At 43.4% G+C, this 24,563-nt stretch overlaps 1 protein-coding gene across 1 annotated transcript in view; it reads left to right on the forward strand.

The window, feature by feature from the left end:
* Positions 1–1,770: 1,770 nt before the first annotated feature.
* TARS3 (threonyl-tRNA synthetase 3) overlaps positions 1,771–24,563 on the forward strand; it is a 70,188-nt gene continuing 47,395 nt past the window's right edge. Inside the window, exons 1-10 of the mRNA XM_072737107.1 lie at positions 1,771–2,149; positions 3,047–3,115; positions 3,749–3,945; positions 11,228–11,351; positions 16,588–16,709; positions 17,842–17,959; positions 19,378–19,442; positions 22,168–22,246; positions 22,995–23,141; positions 23,973–24,071. Of these exons, the coding sequence (XP_072593208.1) occupies positions 1,850–2,149; positions 3,047–3,115; positions 3,749–3,945; positions 11,228–11,351; positions 16,588–16,709; positions 17,842–17,959; positions 19,378–19,442; positions 22,168–22,246; positions 22,995–23,141; positions 23,973–24,071 (1,320 nt within the window). The 5' untranslated portion in view covers positions 1,771–1,849. The remainder of the gene's footprint in view (positions 2,150–3,046; positions 3,116–3,748; positions 3,946–11,227; positions 11,352–16,587; positions 16,710–17,841; positions 17,960–19,377; positions 19,443–22,167; positions 22,247–22,994; positions 23,142–23,972; positions 24,072–24,563) is intronic.

Below are 24,563 nucleotides of genomic sequence, written 5' to 3' on the forward strand. Positions count from 1 at the left end.
TCCTAAGAATGTTAGTAAAAATTAATTTGTGTTCCTATTACAGGAAGAAGGTTCATGCTCACAGTTATGTGTTATACAGAGATGTCTGTGGCATTTGCTCTAGCTAGCCGGGAGCTAGGAGCTAGAAATTGCCCATCAGCTTGAACTTTTCTTACAGATCTTCTGTGCGCCCGGGGCCCAGCGGCCTCTGCACTTGGTCACCCTGTCATGAAAGCCAAAGAAGATGGACTCTCAATAGTCACTTTTCGGAATGTATCTGCAAGTTGGAGGAATGGTGACTGCTAGATTTCCCAAGAGGAAAGAGCCACGCTGGAAAGGGAGATGTTAGCCGTCCCAAGACTTTGGACAATTCAGCCAACGCATGGTGATATTCATGGCCAACCCTGAAAGCATGGTCAGCCTACTCAGGCCCCACAGCAGTCTGCAACCTGACCACCGCGGGCGTGGGTACCCAACCTCAGTACCCCAGCCCTGCAATCGCCCCGCCCTTCCCTGTCGTCCGCCTCTCGCCGTGGCCCCGCCTCCCCGCGGCTCCTGTCGTCCCAGCCCCGCAGTGAGCCCCGCCCCCCGCCTCTCCCGGTCGCCCCGCCCCGCCCCTCCCCGCCCCCCGCATCTCCCGGTCGCCCCGCCCCTCCCCGCCCCCCGCATCTCCCGGTCGCCCCGCCCCGCCCCGCCCCCCGCCCCGCCCCTCCCCGCCCCCTGCCTCTCCCGGTCGCCCCGCCCCTCCCCGCCCCCGCCTCTCCCGGTCTCCCCGCCTCCCCCCGCCTCTCTCGGTCGCCCCGCCCCGCCCCTCCCCGCCCCCCGCCTCTCCCGGTCTCCCCGCCCCGCCCCTCCCCGCCCCCCGCATCTCCCGGTCGCCCCGCCCCTCCCCGCCCCCCGCATCTCCCGGTCGCCCCGCCCCGCCCCCCCCGCCCCGCCCCTCCCCGCCCCCCGCCTCTCCCGGTCGCCCCGCCCCTCCCCGCCCCCTGCCTCTCCCGGTCGCCCCGCCCCTCCCCGCCCCCGCCTCTCCCGGTCTCCCCGCCTCCCCCCGCCTCTCCCGGTCTCCCCGCCTCCCCCCGCCTCTCTCGGTCGCCCCGCCCCGCCCCTCCCCGCCCCCCGCCTCTCCCGGTCTCCCCGCCCCGCCCCTCCCCGGCCCCGCATCTCCCGGTCGCCCCGCCCCCCGCCCCGCCCCTCCCCGCCCCCCCGCCTCTCCCGGTCGCCCCGCCCCTCCCCGCCCCCTGCCTCTCACGGTCGCCCCGCCCCTCCCCGCCCCCGCCTCTCCCGGTCTCCCCGCCTCCCCCCGCCTCTCTCGGTCGCCCCGCCCCTCCCCGCCCCCGCCTCTCCCGGTCTCCCCGCCTCCCCCCGCCTCTCCCGGTCTCCCCGCCTCCCCCCGCCTCTCTCGGTCGCCCCGCCCCGCCCCTCCCCCCGCATCTCCCGGTCTCCCCGCCCCCCGCATCTCCCGGTCGCCCCGCCCCGCCCCCCCGCCCCGCCCCTCCCCGCCCCCCGCCTCTCCCGGTCTCCCCGCCCCTCCCCGCCCCTCCCCGCCCCCCACCTCTCCCGGTCTCCCCGCCCCTCCCCGCCCCCCGCCTCTCCCGGTCTCCCCGCCCCTCCCCGCCCCCCGCCTCTCCCGGTCTCCCCGCCCCTCCCCGCCCCCCGCCTCTCCCGGTCGCCCCGCCTCCACCCGCCCCCCGCCTCTCCCGGTCTCCCCGCCCCGCCTCCCCCCGCCTCCCCCCGCCTCCCCCCGCCGCCCCGCCTCCCAGAGGTTTCCGTAGACCGCCGAGGTCCGGCTGACCCCCCGCCCCGCCCCCGCCCCGCCCCCGCCGCAGCTGCTCCACCTGGGCGGCGTCGGTGGCCCCGGGAGCCGGCCCCCATGGCGGCCGAGGCGGTGGCTTCGCGCCTGGAGCGGCAGGAGGAGGACATCCGCTGGCTGTGGGCGGAGGTGCAGCGCCTGAGGGACGAGCAGCTGAACGCGCCCGACCGCGGCCAGGCCGAGGGGCCGTGCCTGACGCGGGAGGTGGCGCAGCTCCGGGCCGAGAACCGCGACCTGCGCCAGCGCCTGTGCCGCCTGCGGCTGTGCCTCGCCGAGGAGCTGAGCCAGCGGGCGCCGCTGGGGAGCGCGGCGCGGGCGGCGGGGAGGACCGAGGCCGGGCGCGCGGCTGCCGGCGCGCAGGTGACCGGGCGCGGGGTCGCTGCGGGGACCTCGCTGCGGGGAAGCGGGGCGGGCGCGGCCCAGAGTCCCGGGCGGGCGGCGACGACGGGAGCCAGCGCTGTGCACCTGCCGAGGCCTGGGAACCGCCGAGGCGCCTGGACACCCTGCGGAGCCCGGTGTTCCCGGCGTCGCCAGGCTGGACGGTGTTTCTCAGCTCTTCCAGGAAATTGCCTGCCGCGTATTTTCTTCAGTAGCAAAAATAGCATTTTCCTTCGTTTGAAAAAAAATGCTGGAGTGTGTAAAACTCACTATTCTTTCCTTAGCAGGAAGACCAACAGCTACATAAACAAAGTCTTCCATCCTGTCTAATGAATGGCTGGTTCATTTATGACAGGTGGTTTTGGGTTTTTTGGTGTTATTCACTTCTTGAGATCTGTACATTTAGCGTTATTCTTTAATCTAGTGATTTAATATTTTGGTCCATTGAAGGACAGATCATCTTCGTGTAAAATAATACATTTTCTGAAGTTCTAAAGGCTTTCTCAGACTGTGGGATGTTCTTGTGTTCTTTACCAACGGTAACTGTGGTGCACTGGCAGCATCTTCCTGAAACAGTGCATTTAGAGTCCGTGGACAGCTACACAACCATTTCCCAGCGATATTATCTGTTTAAGGTTTAGGGGAAAGAACTTTAGAGAGCAAAATGTGTTAAATGTACCTAACCAGAGTGTGTGAAAATGCACAGACAAGAAGAAAATGACTTGCCCATGGAGAGCTGTGGTGGTGGTCAGGGAAGCCAGAACTCCAGTGTGGGAGCCTTGCTGACTGCTAGCATATCCCTCTGCTCTGCACATTTCTGATGTGTTCCTCTTTCTTGTCATTGGGATGAGTTATTTATAATTTACCTTTATTTCTCAGCCTCCTTCGAGTCAAAGCCAAGAAAAGAACACTAAAACGGAGGAGGAGGAAAGCAGGCCTGAGAGTGAGGTAAGTTGTTGCTGTCTAAATAATGTAAAATACTACCTGTAATTTAAATATGCTTATACAGTTAATTGCCTGGATTTTTAATTAAAGCGTAATTCCTAACTCAATTATGACATTTGTAGTATATTTAAAACCTTGCAAGCCTTAGCTACAATGTGTCTTAACTTCAAGATGAGCTGGCCACACAGCTAGAGTTAAGTGCCCCTTGTCAATTTAAGTTGAGATAGCATAGCTTTTCTTTTCTGTTAAGGAAATTAGCTACCATCTACCTCATTAAAACCACCAGAATATGTTTTGAGCATAAACACTTGGCAGGAGCCAAGGAGGAAAACCTGGCCTCAGAGGGATCAGTCTGGTTGAGATCAGATAAATAGGAAAGACAACCAGAGAAAGTAGGGGGGTATATGGGTAGGTGCTGAGTTGTGGGACTGTGTGCACCCATGCATTAAACATGTGTCAGGGGGAGATGCAGTTAGAAGAAGTAGGCTTTGAGCTGGACCCTGAGACCCAAGGAGGAGGTGGGAAGTGACCAGAAGGAGAGTTGGAAATGACCTCGGGTGTGCAGAGAGCGTGTAGAACAGGTATAAAAAAAGTAGGCTGTGTATGTTAACCTCTTTGTATTCTGATGACTTTCAGGGAAATAATCAACCAGATTTTGTAAAGGAAAGATTGAAGCTATATGAAATATTGAAGAAAGACTATCAGCTCTTATTTGCCCTTAATGACAAAAAGGGGAATACAAGCAATGTGATCACAGTAAGAGTGGCTGGTGGGAAAACAGTGGAAGGCGAAGTCTGGACAACAACACCTTATCAAGTGGCCACTGAAATTAGGTAAACCATAGTTTGGAGAAGATACTTGTTATTCAGTATTATGCCAGAACTTGGTGGCAGGGTGTTCCCTAGGGACTGCAAAAATATTTTTTTCTAACTCAGTTGAATAAACTAAATATCATTAATTTTTTTCCCTCTGGCTTCTAAAGAGGGAATTTAAAGAAGTAATTGAATACCAGAGTAAAATCTCTTCTTCTTTAAAATGTCCACATTTTGGGATCCCTGGGTGGCGCAGCGGTTTGGCGCCTGCCTTTGGCCCAGGGCGCAATCCTGGAGACCCGGGATCGAATCCCACATCGAGCTCCCGGTGCATGGAGCCTGCTTCTCCCTCTGCCTATGTCTCTGCCTCTCTCTCTCTCTGTGACTATCATAAATAAATAAAAATTAAAAATAAATAAATAAATAAAATGTCCACATTTTAAAGTAATAATAATATATGGTAGAGAAAAACATCTAATACTTGACAGGTCATGTTACATTGACTTTGTTCATCATCAAGATATCTCCATGACATTTTACAGATTTTTTTTTATTTTAAGATTTTATTTATTCATGAGAGACACAGAAAGAGAGGCAGAGACACAGGCAGAAGGAGAAGCATGCTCCCTGCAAGGAGCCCAATGCGGGACTTCATCCCAGGACCCTAGGAACATGACCTGAGCCTAAGGCAGATGCTCAACCACTGAGCCACCCAGGTGCCCTGAGGTTTTACAGATCTTTTCCTGGACTTGACTCCAAGTCAGGTCATTGTCCCATCAGTAAATAACCATGGGTGATTCTTCCAATCAAGTTAGAAAAATCCCTGAAGGTTTCCAAGCCTGTTTCTTTTTATCACGCAATTTTCCCATTAATGAGGTTGTAAAAATTAAGTGAAATACAGCATATAAAAAATACTCTGAAAATTAAAGTGCCTCTAGAAATGTACAAAATAACTTATTATAGATTGAAGGTATGTTAGAGCTATTATCAACTCTGGAATAAGTACTTTGACTTTCCTAGAAATTAGATATTAGTAAAATTATATTATTTTGACCAATGTTAATTCCTAACATTAAATATGATTCTATAGAAGCTATAGCTCAGGGCAGCCCGGGTGGCTCAGTGGTTTAGCGCTGCCTTCAGCTCAGCGCGTGATCCTGGAGTCCCACGTCAGGCTCCCTGCATGGAACCTGCTTTTCCCTCTCCCTCTGCCTGTGTCTCTGTGTTTCTCACGAATAATAAATAAATAAAATCTTAAAAAAATAAAAAGAAGCTATAGCTCAAAATTGCCACTTAAATAAACTTTCACTATTTAAAAAGCAAGCCTTTTTAACAATTGAAATCTTCAGATTTCCTTTGGAAACTAGTTAAAGTTGTAGTTTTCCCCTTTTTATCATATCTTGCACTCTAACGGCCCCTCCTAACCTGTTCCCCCATTTTCCAGGGGAGATGAATAAATGTGCTGGGAAAAACGGGCTTTGAGGCAAAAAATAAGTTTTTCTTCATGGAGAGTCAGTTTGCATGTTGGCATATTAGAGCCTGAGGAATCCTACACTGAAGAAACCTGTTCAAACTTGGGAAAATAGAACAGGTTCTTCACTGTACTCTCAATAATATACATTTCCACAGGGTACCAGCTTACAAACCCTACAGTCACATTTCATTATAGAGGGATTGTAGGAATGTCTAAAAAGTGAAGTTATCCAGAACTAAAAGATGAGCAAAGCTTTATCACGCAAACCTGGTAAGAAGAAAGCAGTGATCATAATATTACTATGGGACACCAGAATTCAGGGCCGAAATCATCAAAAATAGACAGTGTATTCCTAGCATTAAATATAATTCTGTGGAAGCTATAGCTCAAAAACTGCTCAAGCTATAGCTCAAAACTAAGTGAGTTAAATAATGTAGCATCAGATCAGAATACAAAACTACAGATACTAAGGAGTATCTTAACCTTTGGGTAGTTTTTAGGCAGGTCAAATAGGTAAACATTAGGGTTAAATGTGACTAAATAATAACACTGTGAGGTGGACTTAGTGGCTGCTCATCAGTCCCTGTGATCTACAGACAGAGGTCTCTCAACACCTGTGGTTGTGTTTTTGGCTTCTCAGAACCTCAATTAAATGCAGAAATGCAAAGTTCACATATTCCATGAATAAAATGAAATCAGTTTTGAATTCAATACACATTACATGATAGAAAAAGCAGAAAAAAACTTGAAAATTGAAAATTCTTCAAAATAACTCAGGTAAAAGGAAATAAAAACTCCAGAATTTTTAGAAAGTACTTAAAAAGGAGAATATGTATCAGAAATCTATGGAATATAGTTAAAATAGTGATCAGAAACAGATTTGTAGTGTCGAAGGCATTTCTAATAAGAAAGAAGAAAAAGAAACAGACTAAGAATTCAACTCAGGCGGTTAGAAAAAGGAGGGAGCTCTAAAATGAATCAGAGGGGGCAACTGGGTGGCTCAGTTGGTTGGGTGTCAGGCTCTTGATCTCAGCCCAGGTCTTGATCTCAAGGTTGTGAGTTGGACTGTGTGTTGGGCTCTTTTTTAAAAAGTGAGTTAGAGAATAGTATTAACTGAAAAACTATCTGAGTGAGTATGGGTTCAGTGAGGTGGCTGGATATAAAATAAATGAGAAATTAATAGCTTTATTAAATTATACTGCCTGTTCTCCTGGGTAACTGAGAGTTTATTGCAATAGATGATTATTCCTGCTCTGGGGGAGTCTGAGCATAACATAAAAAGTGGAAATCATTAGAGAAAGAATGGACAAATTCAAACAGTGCACGAAATAAAACACTTAAGAAAAATGGCTATGTGTAAAAATGACACATAAAATAGGAAATGACAAATGTGGTAAAAATGTACCATATAAAACAAATGATTGCTCCCTAAGTGTTTTTCAAATTAATAGGAAAAAGATGAAAACTTCAACAGAAGAACAGATTGTCTTAGAAGTGTAAACGAAAATTATGTGTTCTCGATTTGTCTGAGGTTTATGAATAGCAGTTAATATTGATAGTCTCGGGAAAGTGGCACTGCTGGAGGGCAGATAAATAGGTCCAGTCTCTTTCTGACTTTTAAAGCCTTAAAAATGTGCTAACCTTGGACCCAGTAATTCTATACATGCCCATATATCCTAAGAAAGCACCCTTGTAGAGGGATGCGTGTGTGGCTCAGTTGGCTAAGCATCTGCCTTCAGCTCAACTCATGATCCTGGGGTCCTAAGATCAAGCCCTGGGTCCGGCTCCCTGTTCAGTGGAGAGCCTGCTTCTCTCCTTCTGCCACTGCCCCCTGCTGTGCTTTCTCTCTCTCCATCAAGTAAATAAAATCTTAAAAAAGAAAAGAAAATATCGTGTAGAAAAAAGGGGCAAAGGACAGTTCATAGTAGTTCATGAAAGAATTGTTTGGAGAGTGTGGTCCCCAGACCAACAGCATGAGCATTACCTGGGATCTTAGAAGATCAAATTCATGGGCCCTGCTCCATGCGTCTTGAATTCATAAGCAATCTATTGAGCTCCTAAAGGAGTTTCTGATGCAAGTCCAAGTTTGAGAACCTCTGAGTTAGGCCACATTGCTGTAACAAGAGACCCCTGAAGACCATGGCATGAATAAGGAAGACATCACATTTTCTCACCTGACAGATGACATCAGCCTGGACTGGCGGCTGTCTCTGGTCCTTGCAGTCATTTGTAGACCTAGGTTCCTTCTGTCTGTTTGCTCTTAGTGCTCTGCACTAGGTACAGTTTGTCCATGTTTGGGGGTGGAAGTTGAGTCCATGCACCTATGGACTTGCCTATAGGCATGGGGAAGAACAGCTGAAGAACAGTGATGCTTTAAGGCCCAGACCCCAACCGTGGCACATTTTAATTTCCTCTAATATCCTATTAGCTCACATTTAGGTACCTGACCACCCCTAGCAGTAAGAGAATGGAAATGTCACTCCTGCTGGCCAGCCACACATCCAGCTAACGCATTCTCTCCATGGAAGAGGGGAAGCATGGTTTAGGGGACAGCATCTGCCACAGTGTGCCCCTGGGACATCCAGAAATCTGAGACCCTTTTCCATTGTCCCCCACACTCAGTCCCTCCCCAGGTGGGACAACTCTAGGTCCCAACAAGCTGACAGTGTAGGATTTTCAAGGGATGTGCAAAATACTTCATTAGGCTGGCCCCTTATGCTTTAGCAATAAATAAGCTAATAGACAAGGCTGCCCACCCCATGTTTATATTCAGTGGTGGAATACACAAAAGACCATTACAACTGAAGTGTATTTGGGAAAAAGAGGAAAGAGTGATAGGGCATACGGTAGTGTAGAAGAAGCCATCAGATCTTGCTGGCAGTGATTGTGAGGCCAGACTGGCAGCAGGTAGTGGTTGGGTCAGCCCATCTGGCCACCCTTTGTTTTTCTGGGAGCAGTCCTCTTGTCCACAGTCCTGTAAAGACTCTGATTTTGCTCTTTGGGAGCTTCGTAGTTGTCTATCCTCATTAGCCACATCTGGAGTGTGGGGCAGTTTGTCCTGGGGGCTGTACAGTTGGTACCATGCAATTCCTCCTGGTGCACACTTGGTGGCTCAGAGCTTCTTTAAAAAAGATCAAACAGTCATAGGTGTTTGTAAGCTGGGTTTGTCCTTTGGCAAGTACCCTTCTCTCCAGCATAGTAGGCTTCCAGTCTCTTTGCTTCTAATCAGTTCCACGTGAAGTAATCTTGCTTAGGGAATTCTAGACAAAGACTTCTCACCCCCTTTCTTCCCTGGCTTTTGTGCTTGGTCCATTCCTCTGTCCCTCACTTTAATGACCTGAGGTCATATGAAACAATAGGATGTCAGAGGGCAGCACCCTTTCTCCAATTCCTGCCCTCGGCCTGGCCCCTACTGTCAGTCTTGACATGTGGCCTTTGAGAAGAGCTGTCCCTCCTGCTGTTTGGGACAAAGGACCGTTTCTCCAGTCTTACACAGCCTTACATTTCTGGACTCTTTGTCAGTTTGGATTACAGGCCGCAGGCAGAGCCTCTCTTGGCAAAGCCCTTTCCCTTCCATCTCTGCCTACAAACCTAGTAGTTCTCACCCAGGCCCAGCTTGGTCTGGTATTTTGAAAAAGCTGCAGTAGCTGTTCAGCATTTGCCAACATTCTCCCTTCTTATGATGGCTTCCTTATGTGCTATAGGCATTGTAAGCACATTAATTTCCCTTCAGAACTTTACCAAATATTTTATCAACTATTTAAATCAAATATCTGTCAGTATTTGATATTTATCAGATATATGACACCACAAGGGGATATTGGCTTCCCATATCTTGCTGCCCATTTGCTAAGCCAGTGCCACATGTTTTGTTTTTGTTACTCACCTCCAGGTCCTTACTTTTTTGGATTAGTTAAGATACAGGCTAAGATGCTGCAACAGAGAGACCAACAAAAATTCAGTGACTTGAAATATGACCAAAGTTTCTCTCCTGTAACAGTCTGGGGGAGTGGGAGCTGGCGTGGCAGGGCAGCACTTCTCCATAAGTAAACTGAAGATTTGAATTCCTTCCGTTTGGTCATTTGGTCGGGGGACCATCTGTAGGCATGTACAGCACTGCAGTTGTCTGTGTGGTCCAGGGGAACAGTGCATGTGCACTGTGGTCTGCGGAAGGTAGGGAGGGGATGGAGAAGGGCTCTCTGTTTTCTTGAGGCTGAGATGCAGAAATGCTACAGACCACTGCTGCTTGAATCCATTGCTTCTAGACTTAGTCACATGGCCACATCTGGCTGCAGGGAAGGCTGAAAACTATTGTACCAGAAGGAGAGAATGGGTGTGGAGAACCCCTAGCAGTCTACACAGCCAGTAAAAATGAAAATAAATTTCTACTTCATTAGTAACAGTAGCTAACATTTAATAAGAAGTTTTTATTATGAGTATGTCTTGTTTCATCCTTAGAATAAATGGATGAGGAAGGTCCTATAAATCCCTATTTTACAGATGAAAAAGCTGAGGCTTAGAGTTAATTGTTCAGTGTTGAAACCCAGGTTGGCCTGACACCAGAGCAGGTACTCTTAACCGCAGCACTGTACTGCCATTCAAGTTATAGAAACGCAAGTTAACACATTATCTGGTAAAGAGGACATGGTCTCATAGTACCTGGCATTACAAGGGGACAGAGAAAAAAGTATTCTTGCTCCTTTCCTGGTTGGAAAATTGGGCAGTATCCTCCAACAGAGATCATTAGAGCTCATTTTCCTTGACTCAGCAGTTTTACTTCATGAATTTTTTTCCTGAGAAAATGATTTGGAACTAAGATACGTGTTCAAGAATGTTCACTGCAGTATTATTTGTCATTGGTTAAACAAAACAAAGCAAAAAAACTCCACAAAGAAATAACCAAAATGCCCAGCTATAGAGGGTTCAGTTAACAAGTCTTGGTTCTGCCGCGGCTGGTAACTAGTGTGTTTTTCAAGTCTGTCTATGGTCAGGGAAAATATGTAACTTACTAAGTTTAAAAACTACATTACCAAATAACATAAACAGAATGGTACTATTATTAGATTTTCATATTGGTGTATATATTTATCAAAAAATGTGGAAGGACAGACAACAAAATGCTAACAGTAATTTCTGAGTGGTGGGATTGAGGGTGGGTTTTTTTTTCTTTTGCTTTTCTGTGCTTTTCAGGGTTTTAATATATTATTTTTGTCAGTAGTTTTCAAACAACAATAAATGTATGTGAGAGAGAGAGAGAGAGAGAGAGAGAGAAAGAAAAAGAAGAGGAGGGGTGGATGTAGAAAAAGCCTAGAAAGACATGCATCAAAATGTTAGGCATAGTTATTTCAGGGCAGTAAGATTTACATGGTATTTTTATTTTATTTTTTATGCTTTCTCTGTTTTCCAATTGTTAGTTTATTTTATTTTGTTTTGTTTTTACAGTGGGTGTATACTACTTTTGTATTTAAAATAACTGTTACAAAATTTTTAAAAATATGCGCTATTAATTTACTTTTGTACTTTCTATTCACTTGAAAAACAAGCAACCCTGGAAATTGTTCTCTTTTTTTTTTAAGATTTTTTTCTTTATTCATGAGAGAGAGAGAGAGAGAGGCAGAGACACAGGCAAAGGGAGAAGCAGGCTCCATGTAGGATGCCTGATGTGGGACTCGATCCCGGGTCTCCAGCATCATGCCCTGGGCTGAAGGCAGCGCTAAACCGCTGAGCCATCTGGGCTGCCCAACCCTGGAAATTATTCTAATCTATTGTTTTAATGAATCATTGTAGCATGTGATAAGGATAACTCCCAAGTGACTTTTCTCTTATTAGTCCAGAACTGGCTGAAAGCACAGTTGTAGCCAAAGTAAATGGTGAATTGTGGGACTTGGACCGTCCATTTGAAGGGGATTCCACTCTAGAGCTGCTTACGTTTGATAATGAGGAAGCTCAAGCTGTAAGTATTTAAAAATCAATCAATGAAACCTCAGGTATTTATATTGTAAATGATATTATGCACGAAGACACATATCGAAGTCAAGAATGATGAGTTTTATAACCTAAGACTTAACATTTGTTTCTTGGTGTTTAGTATTTCATGAGTTTCTATGGAACGAATATGTACAAGTGTGTATCAGCTTCTAAAGAAACTCCTATTTACCATTTTTAAAAAATAGTTGTTTCCTTAAGCTATAATACTTTATTATAAAATCAATGTATAGTCCAAATGAGTTTTTAATAGATTCTTAAAAGTGGGTCTACTTTATAACATAATAGGTATAGAAGAATTGGAAGACTATCAAAACTCAGATATCTGTTCAATAGTTATTAATTCTGTAAACTAGATACCAGATTTTCATGCAGGTCTCTGATACACAGTATTACCTTAACTTTGCAGTTTCCCTTCATGCAATCTATTATCCACCTAAAAACCTAACCTTAATCTTGAAATTTATGCTAAATTTGTGATTTATTAATCCAAACCTATAAGAATCATATTTAAAGTATGTGAGGTATAACAATTCAAGAGCTAAATAATGCAATATCAATAAAATCACACTTAAAAGTGATTCAGAAAGAGCAATCTTTAGAAGAAACACATAGTGTATATGTATTATTGAGTTGTTCTCATGAGTTGTTCACAGCTGTCACTTAACTTCATCTCCAGTGTCATCCCTAGACTTTAAAATTTTGTAAATTCCCTCAATCAGCTGATGAGTGTCCAAGGCCCTGGAGGTATGTGCTGGACCCTGTAGGGCCACAGTGAACAAGGCATGTAGACTCTCGCTTCCAAGAGTTTATATCTAGTGGGAGAAGGTAGTAAATGAGAAAAAAAACAACTAGAGGTTTCAGATAGTGTTAATTTCTGTAGAAAGTCAAATATGGTCTGGAACCAAGGGCAGCCATGACAGCTGGTGGGGCAGTTAGTTTTGATCCTCAACTAAGGGCCAGATCCTGCCTGAAAGCCTTGCACTTTCCTATGCTGGCTAGCTGTTGGCTTATTGTGCAGGTGTCGCTGCTACAGCTCTTTTTAAATATTTGGCTGTTGAACTTTTTTTATTGTGCCAGGTATTGGGGCAGTAGGGGATGGAGGAATGATCAAATTTAATGTTCCATGGAGATGTGAGGTCTTTGGGATTCTTCCCTCCTTGCCTTCAGTGATTTCGGGGGGAAAAAAAATTCTTTATCATGGGAAATCTTTCTAGAGTGAAGAACCAGCATGCCCTTCTGCTTGCCATGATCCTAAGATCGGGTTAATTATAGGGCTTCCATAAATATGTGTGGTTGTGAGTGAAAAAGATAATGGTGAAAAAAACAATTACGAAATGTTTATTTACCACTTACCAAATGGCCCTGACCCTTTATGTGCATTATCTCCTTGAGTCCCCAGGTACCCTAGCACGCAGGTACTGTTTTCTGTTTTTTGTTTTTTGTTTTGTTTTGTTTTTTTATTTTGGCAATCTTTGATATTTATTTATTTATTTATTTGTTTATTTATTTAATTTTTAAAAAAATTAAATTCAATTTGCCAACATGTACTATAACACCCAGTGCTCTTCCCAAGTACCTTCCTTAGAGCCTGTCACCCAGTCACCCTATTCCCCCATTCACCTCCCCTTCTGTAACCCTTTGTTTATTTCCCAGAGTTAGGAGTCTCTCATGGTTTGTCTCCCTCTCTCATTTTTCCCACTCATTTTCCCTCATTTCCCTTATAATCCCTTTCACTATTTCTTATACTCCCCATATGAGTGAAAACATATGATGATTGTCCTTCTCTGATTGGCTTACTTCACTCAGGACATCATAATACCTGAGCCAAAGGCAGTTCGATCCACGTCAAAGCAAATGGTGGATATTTGTCATTTCTGATGGCTGAGTGATACAGGTACTGTTTTAATCCCCATTTTACAGATGAAGCAACCAGAGCTCAGAATGGTTAAGTAACTTCTCCAGAATCTCGATGCTTCTTTTAATGTAACTTAGTAACAAAGATTTCTCTTTTCTGTTCTTGGAATTTATTTTCCTGTTATTTTGAATTCATTAAGATACTGAAGAACATAAACCAATTTATGAATATATAGCACACACATCCATGAAAAAGAAACCGTGTAGGGGATCCCTGGGTGGCTCAGTGGTTTGGTGCCTGCCTTCGGCCCAGGGCGCGATCCTGGAGTCCCGGGACCCGTCCCGCGTCGGGCTCCCAGCATAGAGCCTGCTACTTCCTCCTCCTGTCTCTCTGCCTTTCTCTCTCTCTCTCTCTCTCTCCCTCTATCATAAATAAATAAATCTAAAAAAGAAAAAGAAAAAGAAAAAGAAACCCTGTAGAGAAACAAATCTTGAAAACTCAGATCTGGGCAGCCCCAGGTGGCTCAGCAGTTTAGCGCCGCCTTCATTCCAGGGCCTGATCCTGGAGACCTGGGATCAAGTCCCACATCAGGCTCCCTGCATGGAGCCTGCTTCTCCCTCTGCCTGTGTCTCTGCCCCTCTCTCTTTTTGTATGTCTCTCATGAATAAATAAATAAAATCTTTAAAAAAAAAAAAAAGAAACCTCAGATCTAAAAAATGATAAATTAATGATTTTTTAAAAGCAGTTTTTGCTTCACAGAAAAATTCAAGACTCCTTTGTATTATAAAAGATGATTCTGTTCATAAGAATATTTAGAGCATAATGTAACATACAGAAGAAATAAATCCCTCTGCTTTCTGAATAGGTTCATATAGAAAATGACAGGAAGCATATTCACATAAAGCTGATAAATACATACAACAGAAACAAGAGGCATTTTATAAAATGATACAGCTTGCAAATTTCAAACATATCTCAGAGTATTTCCTTTTGTAACCATATTGTCCAATAAAAGAATATACATAGGTGTGTATTATTCTACTTTAAATCTTTGGGGGAAATCCCAGAGAAGCCAGTGCTGTGCAGCTGTGATCTCATGCTCAAGAAAACCCCCCAGGGCACTTTATGGTACTTAGAAATGTGAACAAACAAGCAGATTTGTGCAAGAACCAAAGCTGCTAGTTCGGTGCTTGTAGTCCCACTCCATGGTCCATAGTCACACTCCGTTGTCTCTTGCAGGACATCAGGGCATGAGTCCAGCCTCACCCCCCATTTCAATGGCCACTTCCCCTGCCCCCATCCTCTGGATTTGCTCAGCAGAAGTGACAATCAACCACACCCTTCTTTTAAGGTTTTTTTTTTTTATGGCACCACTGCTTTTCTGGCTTCACTCCATTCCCACCATGGGTTTTTTTTTTTTTTTCTTTAATCTTATTTATTCATGAGAGACACGCAGAGAGAGGCAGAGATATAGGCAGAGGGAGAAGCAGGCTCCCTGCATCGATGTGGGACTCGATCTCAGAACCCTGGGATCACGACCTGAGCCAAAGGCAGATGCTCAACCAACTGAGCCACCCAGATGCCCCCCACCGTGGGTTCTTTCTAAGACTTCTTTGCTAGCTTTTTCTTCTGCCTTTGCTTCCAGAGTGAGGAATTCTGTGCTCAGTCACAGCACCCTCTGTATATTCCCGTTCCAAGCTGTCGTGTCTATTAACTGCTGTCAATTCTCTTTGTAGTGAGATATGTCTCAGTCTTTTATATGCTACTGCCCATGTGATATCTCCATCTGGAGAATGTTCAGGAATCTTTAGTATGTCCATGGTGGAACTCTTGATCTTAGCCCCAGAACTTTACGCCTTCCCTGTCTTCCCATCTCACGGTACACCTCCACCACATGCCCAGTTGCTCAACCTAGAATCTCATGGGTTGAGTGTGATTACTGCCTGCTCTCTCAACTCCAGTCTGTACTTAATTGCCAACCCCTTACTTTCCTAATGTATCTTGAATCTTTCCACTCCTCCCCATCTCTACTGCCATTGCCCAAGAGTCTACAATGGTGGTGTTATAGCACTGCCCAAGAATCTGCCCACCTGCTCTCCTAGTCCCCAAAAATCCATTCCCATGCTGCTACCAGACAGTGTGTTAAAATGCAAACTGAATAATTTCTTTCTGCTTCAAGCCCTTTAGTGCATCTCATTGCATTTAGAATAAAACTCAGATTTGTCTTCTCCCCCTGCCCAAGGCCTGCATGGTTGCTGGCTCTTTCTTAGCTCTGCAACCTTTCTTTGGCTACCCTGCTTTATCCCTTACATGTTAGTCTTGCAGGCCTTCCTGACTCCCTGGGAATGTAGAGCCTTCACTGTTATTCTTCATCACAGTGTCCTGCTCATCTCTTTCTCTTGTGATTATGCACTTACTGGTTGGTTTATGCCTGTTGCTCCCACACTGCACAGTAAGCCAACCATATGAGGCCAGTGACTCCTTTTTCTTTCACTGCTGCATCTTCAGCACCTAACACAGTGTTTGGCTCAACAAATATCTAGGTGTGGACAGCACACCAAAGAAGAGACTTGGGTTCGTGTTGGCAGTTAGCCTGCCCTCCTGGCACCATCCAGAGCGACAGGGCTCTCCCCAGGGACCAACCAACCCTCTGGGGCTGTTTACAGACCGATCTCAGCCTAACCCTGCGGATTGGGATCGCCCGTAGCCTGCTCAGTGCTGGAACTCGCTCTGTTCCAATTTATTTTGTCAACTAATTTTCTAACTGTAATGTTTTATATTTAATAAGGGAAAGAAAGTGTTGCCAGGGGACTCAATTGTCTTGCTTCTTTGGTACCTGTATTTATTTGGTGACTTTGGTTAGTTATAATTTATCCATAAAACATTGATTCCTTGGGAATTCAACACCAAATTCAAAACCAAACTTTCCGAACTTGTAGACCCGATGAGCAGCCTTTGGACTTCGGCAAATTAACTGGTGTGTGTACTGCCCCGGGGTCTCAGGCAGCCAGCAGGCATTCCCAGGCCACACTTCTCCCTCCAGAGCCATTTTATCAAAAGCTGTTCAACATGTGAAGACTGCTGCGTAGACACAAACTACTTTGGTCCTATGCATTCAGCTTAGAGGCTATCTTTGGAGAAACCAAGCATGTGCCCCTGGTATAACTGCAAGGAGAACTCAGAAAATGGTCTCTTCAAAGAGGGCATTGAAGAGCAAATTGATGTTGCTCTGTTTTCGTGTTTATCCCCTTATAGTTAACCCACTTGCTTCCTTGTATTATTTTACTAATAATTTCCCCGGACACAACTTCAATATCCACTGGCCTCTGTGTTTGATGCTCTGCAGGTGTACTGGCACTCCAGTGCTCACATTCTTGGGGAGGCCATGGAGCTTTACTATGGAGGCCATTTGTGCTATGGTCCACCCATTGAAAATGGATTCTATTATGACATGTTCATTGAAGACAGGTAATACCACTGCATATTCACATCTGAAGGCATGCATTAATAGTCCATTATTTTATAATGGTTACATATTAATTTAGTTAATGTGTGCTCTATAACATGAGTATAGATTGGCTGTTTGAAAATTATTTTTTTATGAGTTTAGATTCCAGAACTAACTGAGCACCCTGGACCGTATAGCTCCTGTATACCAACTTGACCAGCTTCATCTCCTCTTACCACCCTTCTAAGATTCATTAAGCAAGGTTTTTTTGACTGCCTGTTATCTGCTCTGTGTTTGATGCTGATGATTCAGTGGTGAACAGATCAGTCTGTTCCCATGGAGCTAACAGTCTCTTTAGCTTAGACAGTAAACTAACAGCCACCTACTACCAGGTGGTGATGAGTGGTATGGAAGAAAATAAACCAGGTATGAGGAGGTGTGTGCCATGACAGGTGGTCAGCAAAGGATAAAGTGATGTTGAAGCAGGGATCAGGATGGACAAAGGGAGCAAGCTCTGAGGTAGTGTGTATGTGGGGGGGTATTTATGAACATTTTGGGAAAGAACGTTCTAGGCCTCTGGGACCTCCCTGGCATGGGCTTATGCCTGGCTGTTTGAGGAAAGTCAAGGAAGCCAGTGCGGGTGGAGGAGAACTAGCATAAACCAGGGAGTGGCTGAAAGAGGTCAGCTGATGGCTCACGGAGGCCCATTCCCTGTGAGTGCTGGTCTACTCTGCAGTTCACACTCACAGATCTTTCTCCTAACCTGGATCCAAAGTCACTGAGGGTGGGGGTTTGTAAGCACTTACTACAGTTCCTTTGAACAAAAATGTAGATGCATGAAGTATAAAGTAGACCACACAGAAGAACAGGTCTCCAAGGAGCTCACAGTGTAACCAGGGAGTATTTTACCAGGGCTTTCCAATTGCACACCTCATTGCAGAGAAGAACTGCAGGCAAATCTTTTCCTCTGTTGGTGCCTCAGTGTTCTTCAAGAAATGAGATGATCTGCCTTGCATGTGGATACATACAATAAAACACAAAATTCCTCAATGCATGTCAGAAAGCATGTCAGTTAGTGATGAAGGTCCACAAAAAGGTAACTGCATGATGGCTGAGAAATCTGTGTTGACTCTTACTTGCTTTTCTTTTTAGAGCAGTGTCCAGCACAGAGCTGTCAGCACTGGAGAACATATGTAAGACTATCATAAAAGAAAAGCAACCATTTGAAAGACTGGAAATCAGCAAGGAAGTGCTCCTAGAAATGTTTAAGGTAACTTCAGGAAACTCTTTAGAATAAGAAAACCTTTTGCCAGGAATATTAAAAAAAATTAACAGACAACTTTCTTTTTAAAACAAATAATTGAGTGTTGCTTGCCACATTATTCCAAATAGTCTGGCAGCCTAATGCGAGGTTGTTGCCACTTGCCCAATGTGATATTTCCCCACTATCTCCTGAAAATTTTAATGCAGATATAAGTGGGTAAGGGGCCAGGTGAATAGTTTTCACATGTGTGTTTCTAAATCTGATTAATTTTGAGTGTTGTTAATATTCTGACTACTAAATTCCATAATACTTCTGCATTCTCTTTATCTTGTTTGACCAATGTATGTAAATATATTCTTACTTTAATTAATTAATTAATTTAAAGATTTTATTTCTGTATTCATGAGAGACACAGAGAGACAGAGGCAGAGACACAGGCAGAGGGAGAAGCAGGCTCCATCCAGGAAGCCCAATGTGGGACTTGATCCCGGGACTCCAGGATCATACCCTTGGCCGAAGGCAGGCGCTAAACCGCTGAGCCACCCAGGGATTCCCCTATTTATTTATTTTTGAGAGAGTGTGTACACGTGTGTTGGGGGGTGATCAGAGGGAAAGAGAATCTAAAGCAGGCTCTGGGGGCAGTTGGGTGGCTCACTGGTTGAGTGGCTCACTGGTTGAGTGTCTGCCTTTCGTTCAGGTCATGATCGAAATGGCCGCCATCACCACCATCCATCTCCAGAGATTTTTCCTCTTCCCCAATTAGAACCCCACACGTAGTTAACACTAATTCTCTGTTCCCACTTCCCCTTTTTCTACCTTTATGAATTCGATTACTCTAAGAATCATAAAAGTGGAATCATATGATATTTGCCTTTTTGTGACTTCCTCATTTCAGCAGCATAATGTCCTCAAGATTCGTCCATGGTGTGACATATGTCAGAATTTCCTTCCTTTTTAAGGCTTAATGTCTATTGCCTAAACTTACTATACACATTACAATGCCTTTCTTTTTCATATGATATGTTAAAGTATTGTTCTCCATATAATGATATATATTATATGTTTAAAAATTAATTTTTACAATATCAAAAATAACACTTCAACATGATAACCAACATAAAAATAATTAAGGAGCCATTTTACAATCTTTCTTTCATAGTACGTCTCTGAAATCCAGTGTGTTTTGCACTTCAGCACATTTCATTTCAGACTAGTTCTAATGCAAGTGCTCAGTAGTCAGTTGGGCTTGTAGCTCCCCTTTTGGACACTATAGCTTTAAGCTGTGAGTTCTCCATATTCTCAGGGTCTTAGTACCTAGAACATACTAGACACCCATTCAGTGTTTGTTGAAAAAAGCAAAAGTTTCTTTTCCCACTTAAACATTTTATGTAATAATATGTAAATATGTGTGTGTTTTTTTGTAGTACAATAAATTTAAATGCCGTATCCTGAATGAGAAAGTTCACACTCCAACTACCACAGTTTACAGGTGAAGTGTATGTAAATTTTAAGCACTGCTCCCTGGTCTTTGGGTGGGTGGTGTATTTGTAAATTTGCATGGTTGATATACCACTTTAGTTTGGGACTCTGAAATGTTATCAGTGAAGGGAAATGATTCAGCCTTCATTTGAATTATTGCTGGTGCTAAAATCTGAATTTTTGTTTTCTGGATGTTAGCTTTGACAGCATCTTTTTCCATGTGGGTGAGACTGTGTTTGCCCAGGGCTTTATGTTTTAGTGGGGGCTGTTAGGAAAGGGAATCTTGCTTTATCCTGCCACATTCTTATTAATATGGCAGTGGAAGTCATTATGGGCCATCTTCCTCCTGTGGTGATTTTTTGCCTCTTACTATACTCCCCATTTCCTGGAGCCCAAGAGCATTAACTTTCATGCATGGATATTCCTAATGAAGCATAATGAAAGACCCTGTTGGGGAACCAAGGGCAAATCAAGTGGTAGGAAGAGGCGAGTAAAATCAATTCTACCCTGACTTAGTTCTGTTTCTTTGACATCTGAGCCCCTTTTTTACTCATGCATTTTTTAAGCTGCCTGACAGGTAATTGCTCTGTGTTCTGCCTGTCTGGCTGCCTCTTTGACTTTCACGGATCCATCTTAAGAAGATCTGATGCCTATGTAATTGAAATCACAAATATCCTCTCTAGAAGCATTTACTTTCCACAGTCAGGTACTTGTGGTTCTGGGGTGTAAACGTCATCTTTGCTCTAAGCAAAACTATGCACAGAGCATTTCTTACATTATAATAAGAACTCATTGCCCTTTGATTTTGAAGTGGGATACCATGCTTACCTTATTTTTACCATTCTCCAATGACCTAATAAGGTTTTATTTTTCATTACCTGTAATTCAAATAAATGTTGGTATATGCATTTCAAAGTTTAAAAATACATGAAGATATAGAAAAGATAGGCTAAGTCGTAAAATTTTGGCTTCTAATACTTGAGCTTTTGTGGTTATTTTTTTGAACCTTACTTAGGTCAACACTGACACTTCTTATTCTGTCAGTTTAATTTTTGGAAAAGGAATTGCTTTTTTTTCTATAGAGTTATTTAGAAATTAGAGTATTGAAGTCTTCTATGCTAATTAGGCATTCCTTTTATTCCTCTGAGCATTGATTTACCACTTCCATCTTGGACAGAGAACAGTAAATCCTGGTCATCCCAAGAAATTGTCATTTCATTTAAACATTTCATGTTTAAAGCTTATCCATTTTGGTAAATAAACCAGTCCCTTTATGTATTCATTGTAATTTTTAACTTTTTAACCAGTGAACTTTAAAAATATTTAAAGTTCGTTGGAATAGTTAGGGAAAATATTTTCTTTACTAAATTTTCCTTAAATTAGTTGATGTTAAGTACTTTCCCTCTGACCGGTGTCACTAGTATTTTAACTTTTTAAATGTTTCTGTACTTCAAAAAAAGTCTGTGCTTATTAAAGTTTGGGGGTCCTTGTTTGTTAGAGGTGCAAATGAATCCTCAGCAACAACACCATGTGTTTTGTTTGTTTTTTATAGAGAGAGAGAAAGAGCACGTGCAAGCAGGGGTGGGAGGGGTGGGAGAGAAGGAGAGGGAGAGAGAGATCATAAGTAGGCTCCACACCCAGCATAGGATGCAGGGCCCTGAGGTCATGACTGGAGCAGTAATCAAGGGTCAGACCATTAACCCACTGAGCCACCCAGGCACCCCACTATGTGTTTTTTTTTTTAAGATTTTATTTATTTATTCATGAAAGACACACAGAGAGATAGAGGCAGAGACACAGGTAGAGGAGAAGCAGGCTCCATGTAGGGAGCCTGACGTGGGACCCAATCCCGGGACTCCAGGATCACGCCCCAGGCCGAAGGCAGGCGCCAAACCGCCGAGCCACCCAGGGATCCCCCCGACTATGTGTTTTAATATAAGTGGTGCCATCTCTGACCTAAACATTTGCGTGAGAATTGCACTCTAGTCAATGTTCTGTTTTAGTAAACCAGAAGACAGTTAAGCATTTTGTCACAATGCCAGAAGGTCTAAAAACAGATAAAAGATCCCTGAAATTTATTTACTTATTTTTTAAACAGACCTGATTTTGTTAGAGCAGATTGAGGTTCACAGCAAAATTGAGAAGTACAGCAATTTCTGATTTCTTGTAACCTCCTTCACTATCAGTACCTCCTCCTGCAGACTAGCACATTAGTTACAATTGACAGACCTACATTGACACATCATAGTCACATAGAATCCTGAGTTAACTATATAGTTCACTCTTGCTAGTGTACATTCTGTGGGTTTGGTGAAGTTTATTTTTGAAGTAAGGTATCAAGTTGGTGCATTTTGTATAAATTGTAGATAATTTTGGTTTTGAAAGTTAGTGTAAAGCAGAGGAATGGCTTTTTAATTTTATGAAAGTGGAAAGTTTTTAAGAGCCTTGGCATATGACAACAAAAAGTGGTGTCTTTATGTATAGTTAATTTCAGAAGATTCTGTAACTTCCGATTTTGAGCAAAGGAGGGAAGACTGGGATCAAAGGCTAGATAAATTGCCTCTTCATCCTAAATTAAAAATTAAATTATTTTAAATTGTTCCCAAATTAGAAATTGACCTAAGATGTACAAATAAGTGAGATCCTTCACTTAAAACATACGAAAACATGGTTTGTAACAAATGGTCCAAAAAGCTCTAACTGTATCTGGGCATGTCTGAAATATTTCATTGTAGGTGTGGTCCATTAATTGACCTTTGCAAAGGCCCCCATGTAAGACACACTGGAAAAATTAAAGCCATAAAAATTTTCAAGGTAAGGATTTTTTTTAAAGATTTTATTTATTTAAAAAAAAGATTTTATTTATTTACTCATGAGGGACACAGAGAGAGAGAGAAAGAGACAGAGACACAGGCAGAGGGAGAAGCAGGCTCCAATGCAGGGAGCCCAACAGGGCTCCATCCTGGGTCTCCAGGATCAGGCCCTGGGCTGAAGGTGGCGCTAAACCACTGAGCTACCCGGGCTGCCTGGATTTTTTTTTTAATATAGCAAACTTAAGATGATCTAGATAATGAGGAATTTCAATCATATCTTTTATATTCTGAACATCATGGTCTTTTAAAATACTCCATTATTTGATTTTTACGTAAATTTTTAAAGATACTATAATTTTTTACATTTCTGGTAATTAGGACCTTACATGTAGCTTTTAATTGTCTATTGCCTAAACTTACTATACACATTACAATGCCTTTCTTTTTCATATGATATGTTAAGGTATTGTTCTCCATATAATGATTTTCTCGAATTACCCTAGTAATTTTTCCACAGCAGATGACATCATTTTCTGATGAATTCGGGCTGGGCAAATTTAATTAGAATCTATTTTAAAGTCTTTCCAAAAAAAAAAAAAAAAAAAAAAAGTCTTTCCAGTGCCACAAAAAGTCATTTTTTAAGTAAAGCCATGCTGATGATGTAGCGGAAAATTTTTCACATATATAAGAGTAATTTCATTTATCACCAGATGTTTGGTGTGTTCACCCAAATCCTGTTTGATACTTAGAATTCCTCAACTTACTGGGAGGGCAATCCTGAAATGGAAACACTGCAGAGGATCTATGGGATATCATTCCCTGATAACAAGATGATGAAGACCTGGGAAAAATTCCAAGAGGAAGCCAAGAACCGAGATCACAGGAAGGTTGGAAAGGTATGCTGCCTGTCCTCATCACCAGCAGGATGGGGATGTCCTTTGTTGGCCTATGATTAAACTGTTTGGTATTTCTTTTCTCTGGTTCCACCTTCTGTTTGCTGTTGAGTTCTTGCATGCTAATACCCTGTCTTCTCACCTCTTTCCTTCTTGTGTCTTTTATTAGTTTTAGAAATTACACCCTTCTCTTATTCTTTTTTTTTTCCCTTCTCTTATTCTTACCATGATAAAAATGTTCTAAAAAATTGTACCTAATAACATACTTTGTATTTGAGAAACAGAGAAGAAAGAAAACATGAGATTTGAGAGCAGACAGACCTGGGTTTCAGCCTCCATCTGGCCACTTATGGCTGTGTTATATGGAGGCCAGGTATTCACTTAGGGACCTCCACATGCTTGTCTCTTGCTCGGTAGCATTGGCAGGGCTGATGCAAGGACAGACACTGGACGATGGTGGTAGCATGGGGCAGGTGTTCAGTAGTGACAGCATGATGATGAGCACCACCAGGTAGGGCCCACCTCCTGCACTGAACTTTTCTGGTATTTCTGCTGTATTCTCTCCCCATGAGATCCATACTCCCAGGTGCCAAGTCAGAAATCAGCAGAAAATAAAGGTACATGAAAAGCTAACTAACCATAAATACAAATTATGATTTTATGTGTGCTAGTACATATAGTTAGAGGTAAGTACTGAGGGGCTTTTGGGAAGTCAGTTATTAGAAGATGGAAATTGTAACTGAGTATAAGTCTCATTCCTAGCATGTCATGTGTATATGGTAAATACTGATCAATGGCAGTGAGATCTGAGATGCAGTTATTGTTTTAATCTAGGAACAAGAACTGTTTTTTTTCCATGATCTCAGTCCTGGAAGCTGCTTTTTTCTTCCCAGAGGAGCCTTCATTTATAATACACTTATGGATTTCATACGAGTAAGTTAACTTTTAAAATGTTTCTCTTATTCAGCCCCATTTTACATTTTACTATTTTTTCATAATAAAATGGCTCAGCATTTACATTAATTTTAACAATATTAATAAGAATTTTGAACCTAAGAGAGAAATACTGGGTTGCGCTTCCAAAAAACAATGAGATGAATTCTATATTCCCTAAATAAAATGCATTCTTGGGATTTCAAGAAGTGCACTTACTGTCCATTTAAGTTTCTAGAGCACAAACAATACAGAGGTAAACAATAGACTAAGTGTGGAACTCCCTGTGAAGGAGAAGAAAGGAGGAAGTGTCCTATCTGGCATACTATGCTAAATGATCAAATGTTGCTTCTGAAAATGTGGTCCATGGTCCCCCTCCACTGTCTATGATGTGACTCCCAGGTGACGTGGCAGCTCCATCCAGAGCAAAGGGTCAAGACAATTGTGTAAGATACCTTCTTGTAATAAAGTTTATAGATAGAAAGTATTCAG

Source organism: Vulpes vulpes, chromosome 14, assembly GCF_048418805.1.
Source record: "Vulpes vulpes isolate BD-2025 chromosome 14, VulVul3, whole genome shotgun sequence".
Classification (NCBI taxonomy): domain Eukaryota; kingdom Metazoa; phylum Chordata; class Mammalia; order Carnivora; family Canidae; genus Vulpes; species Vulpes vulpes.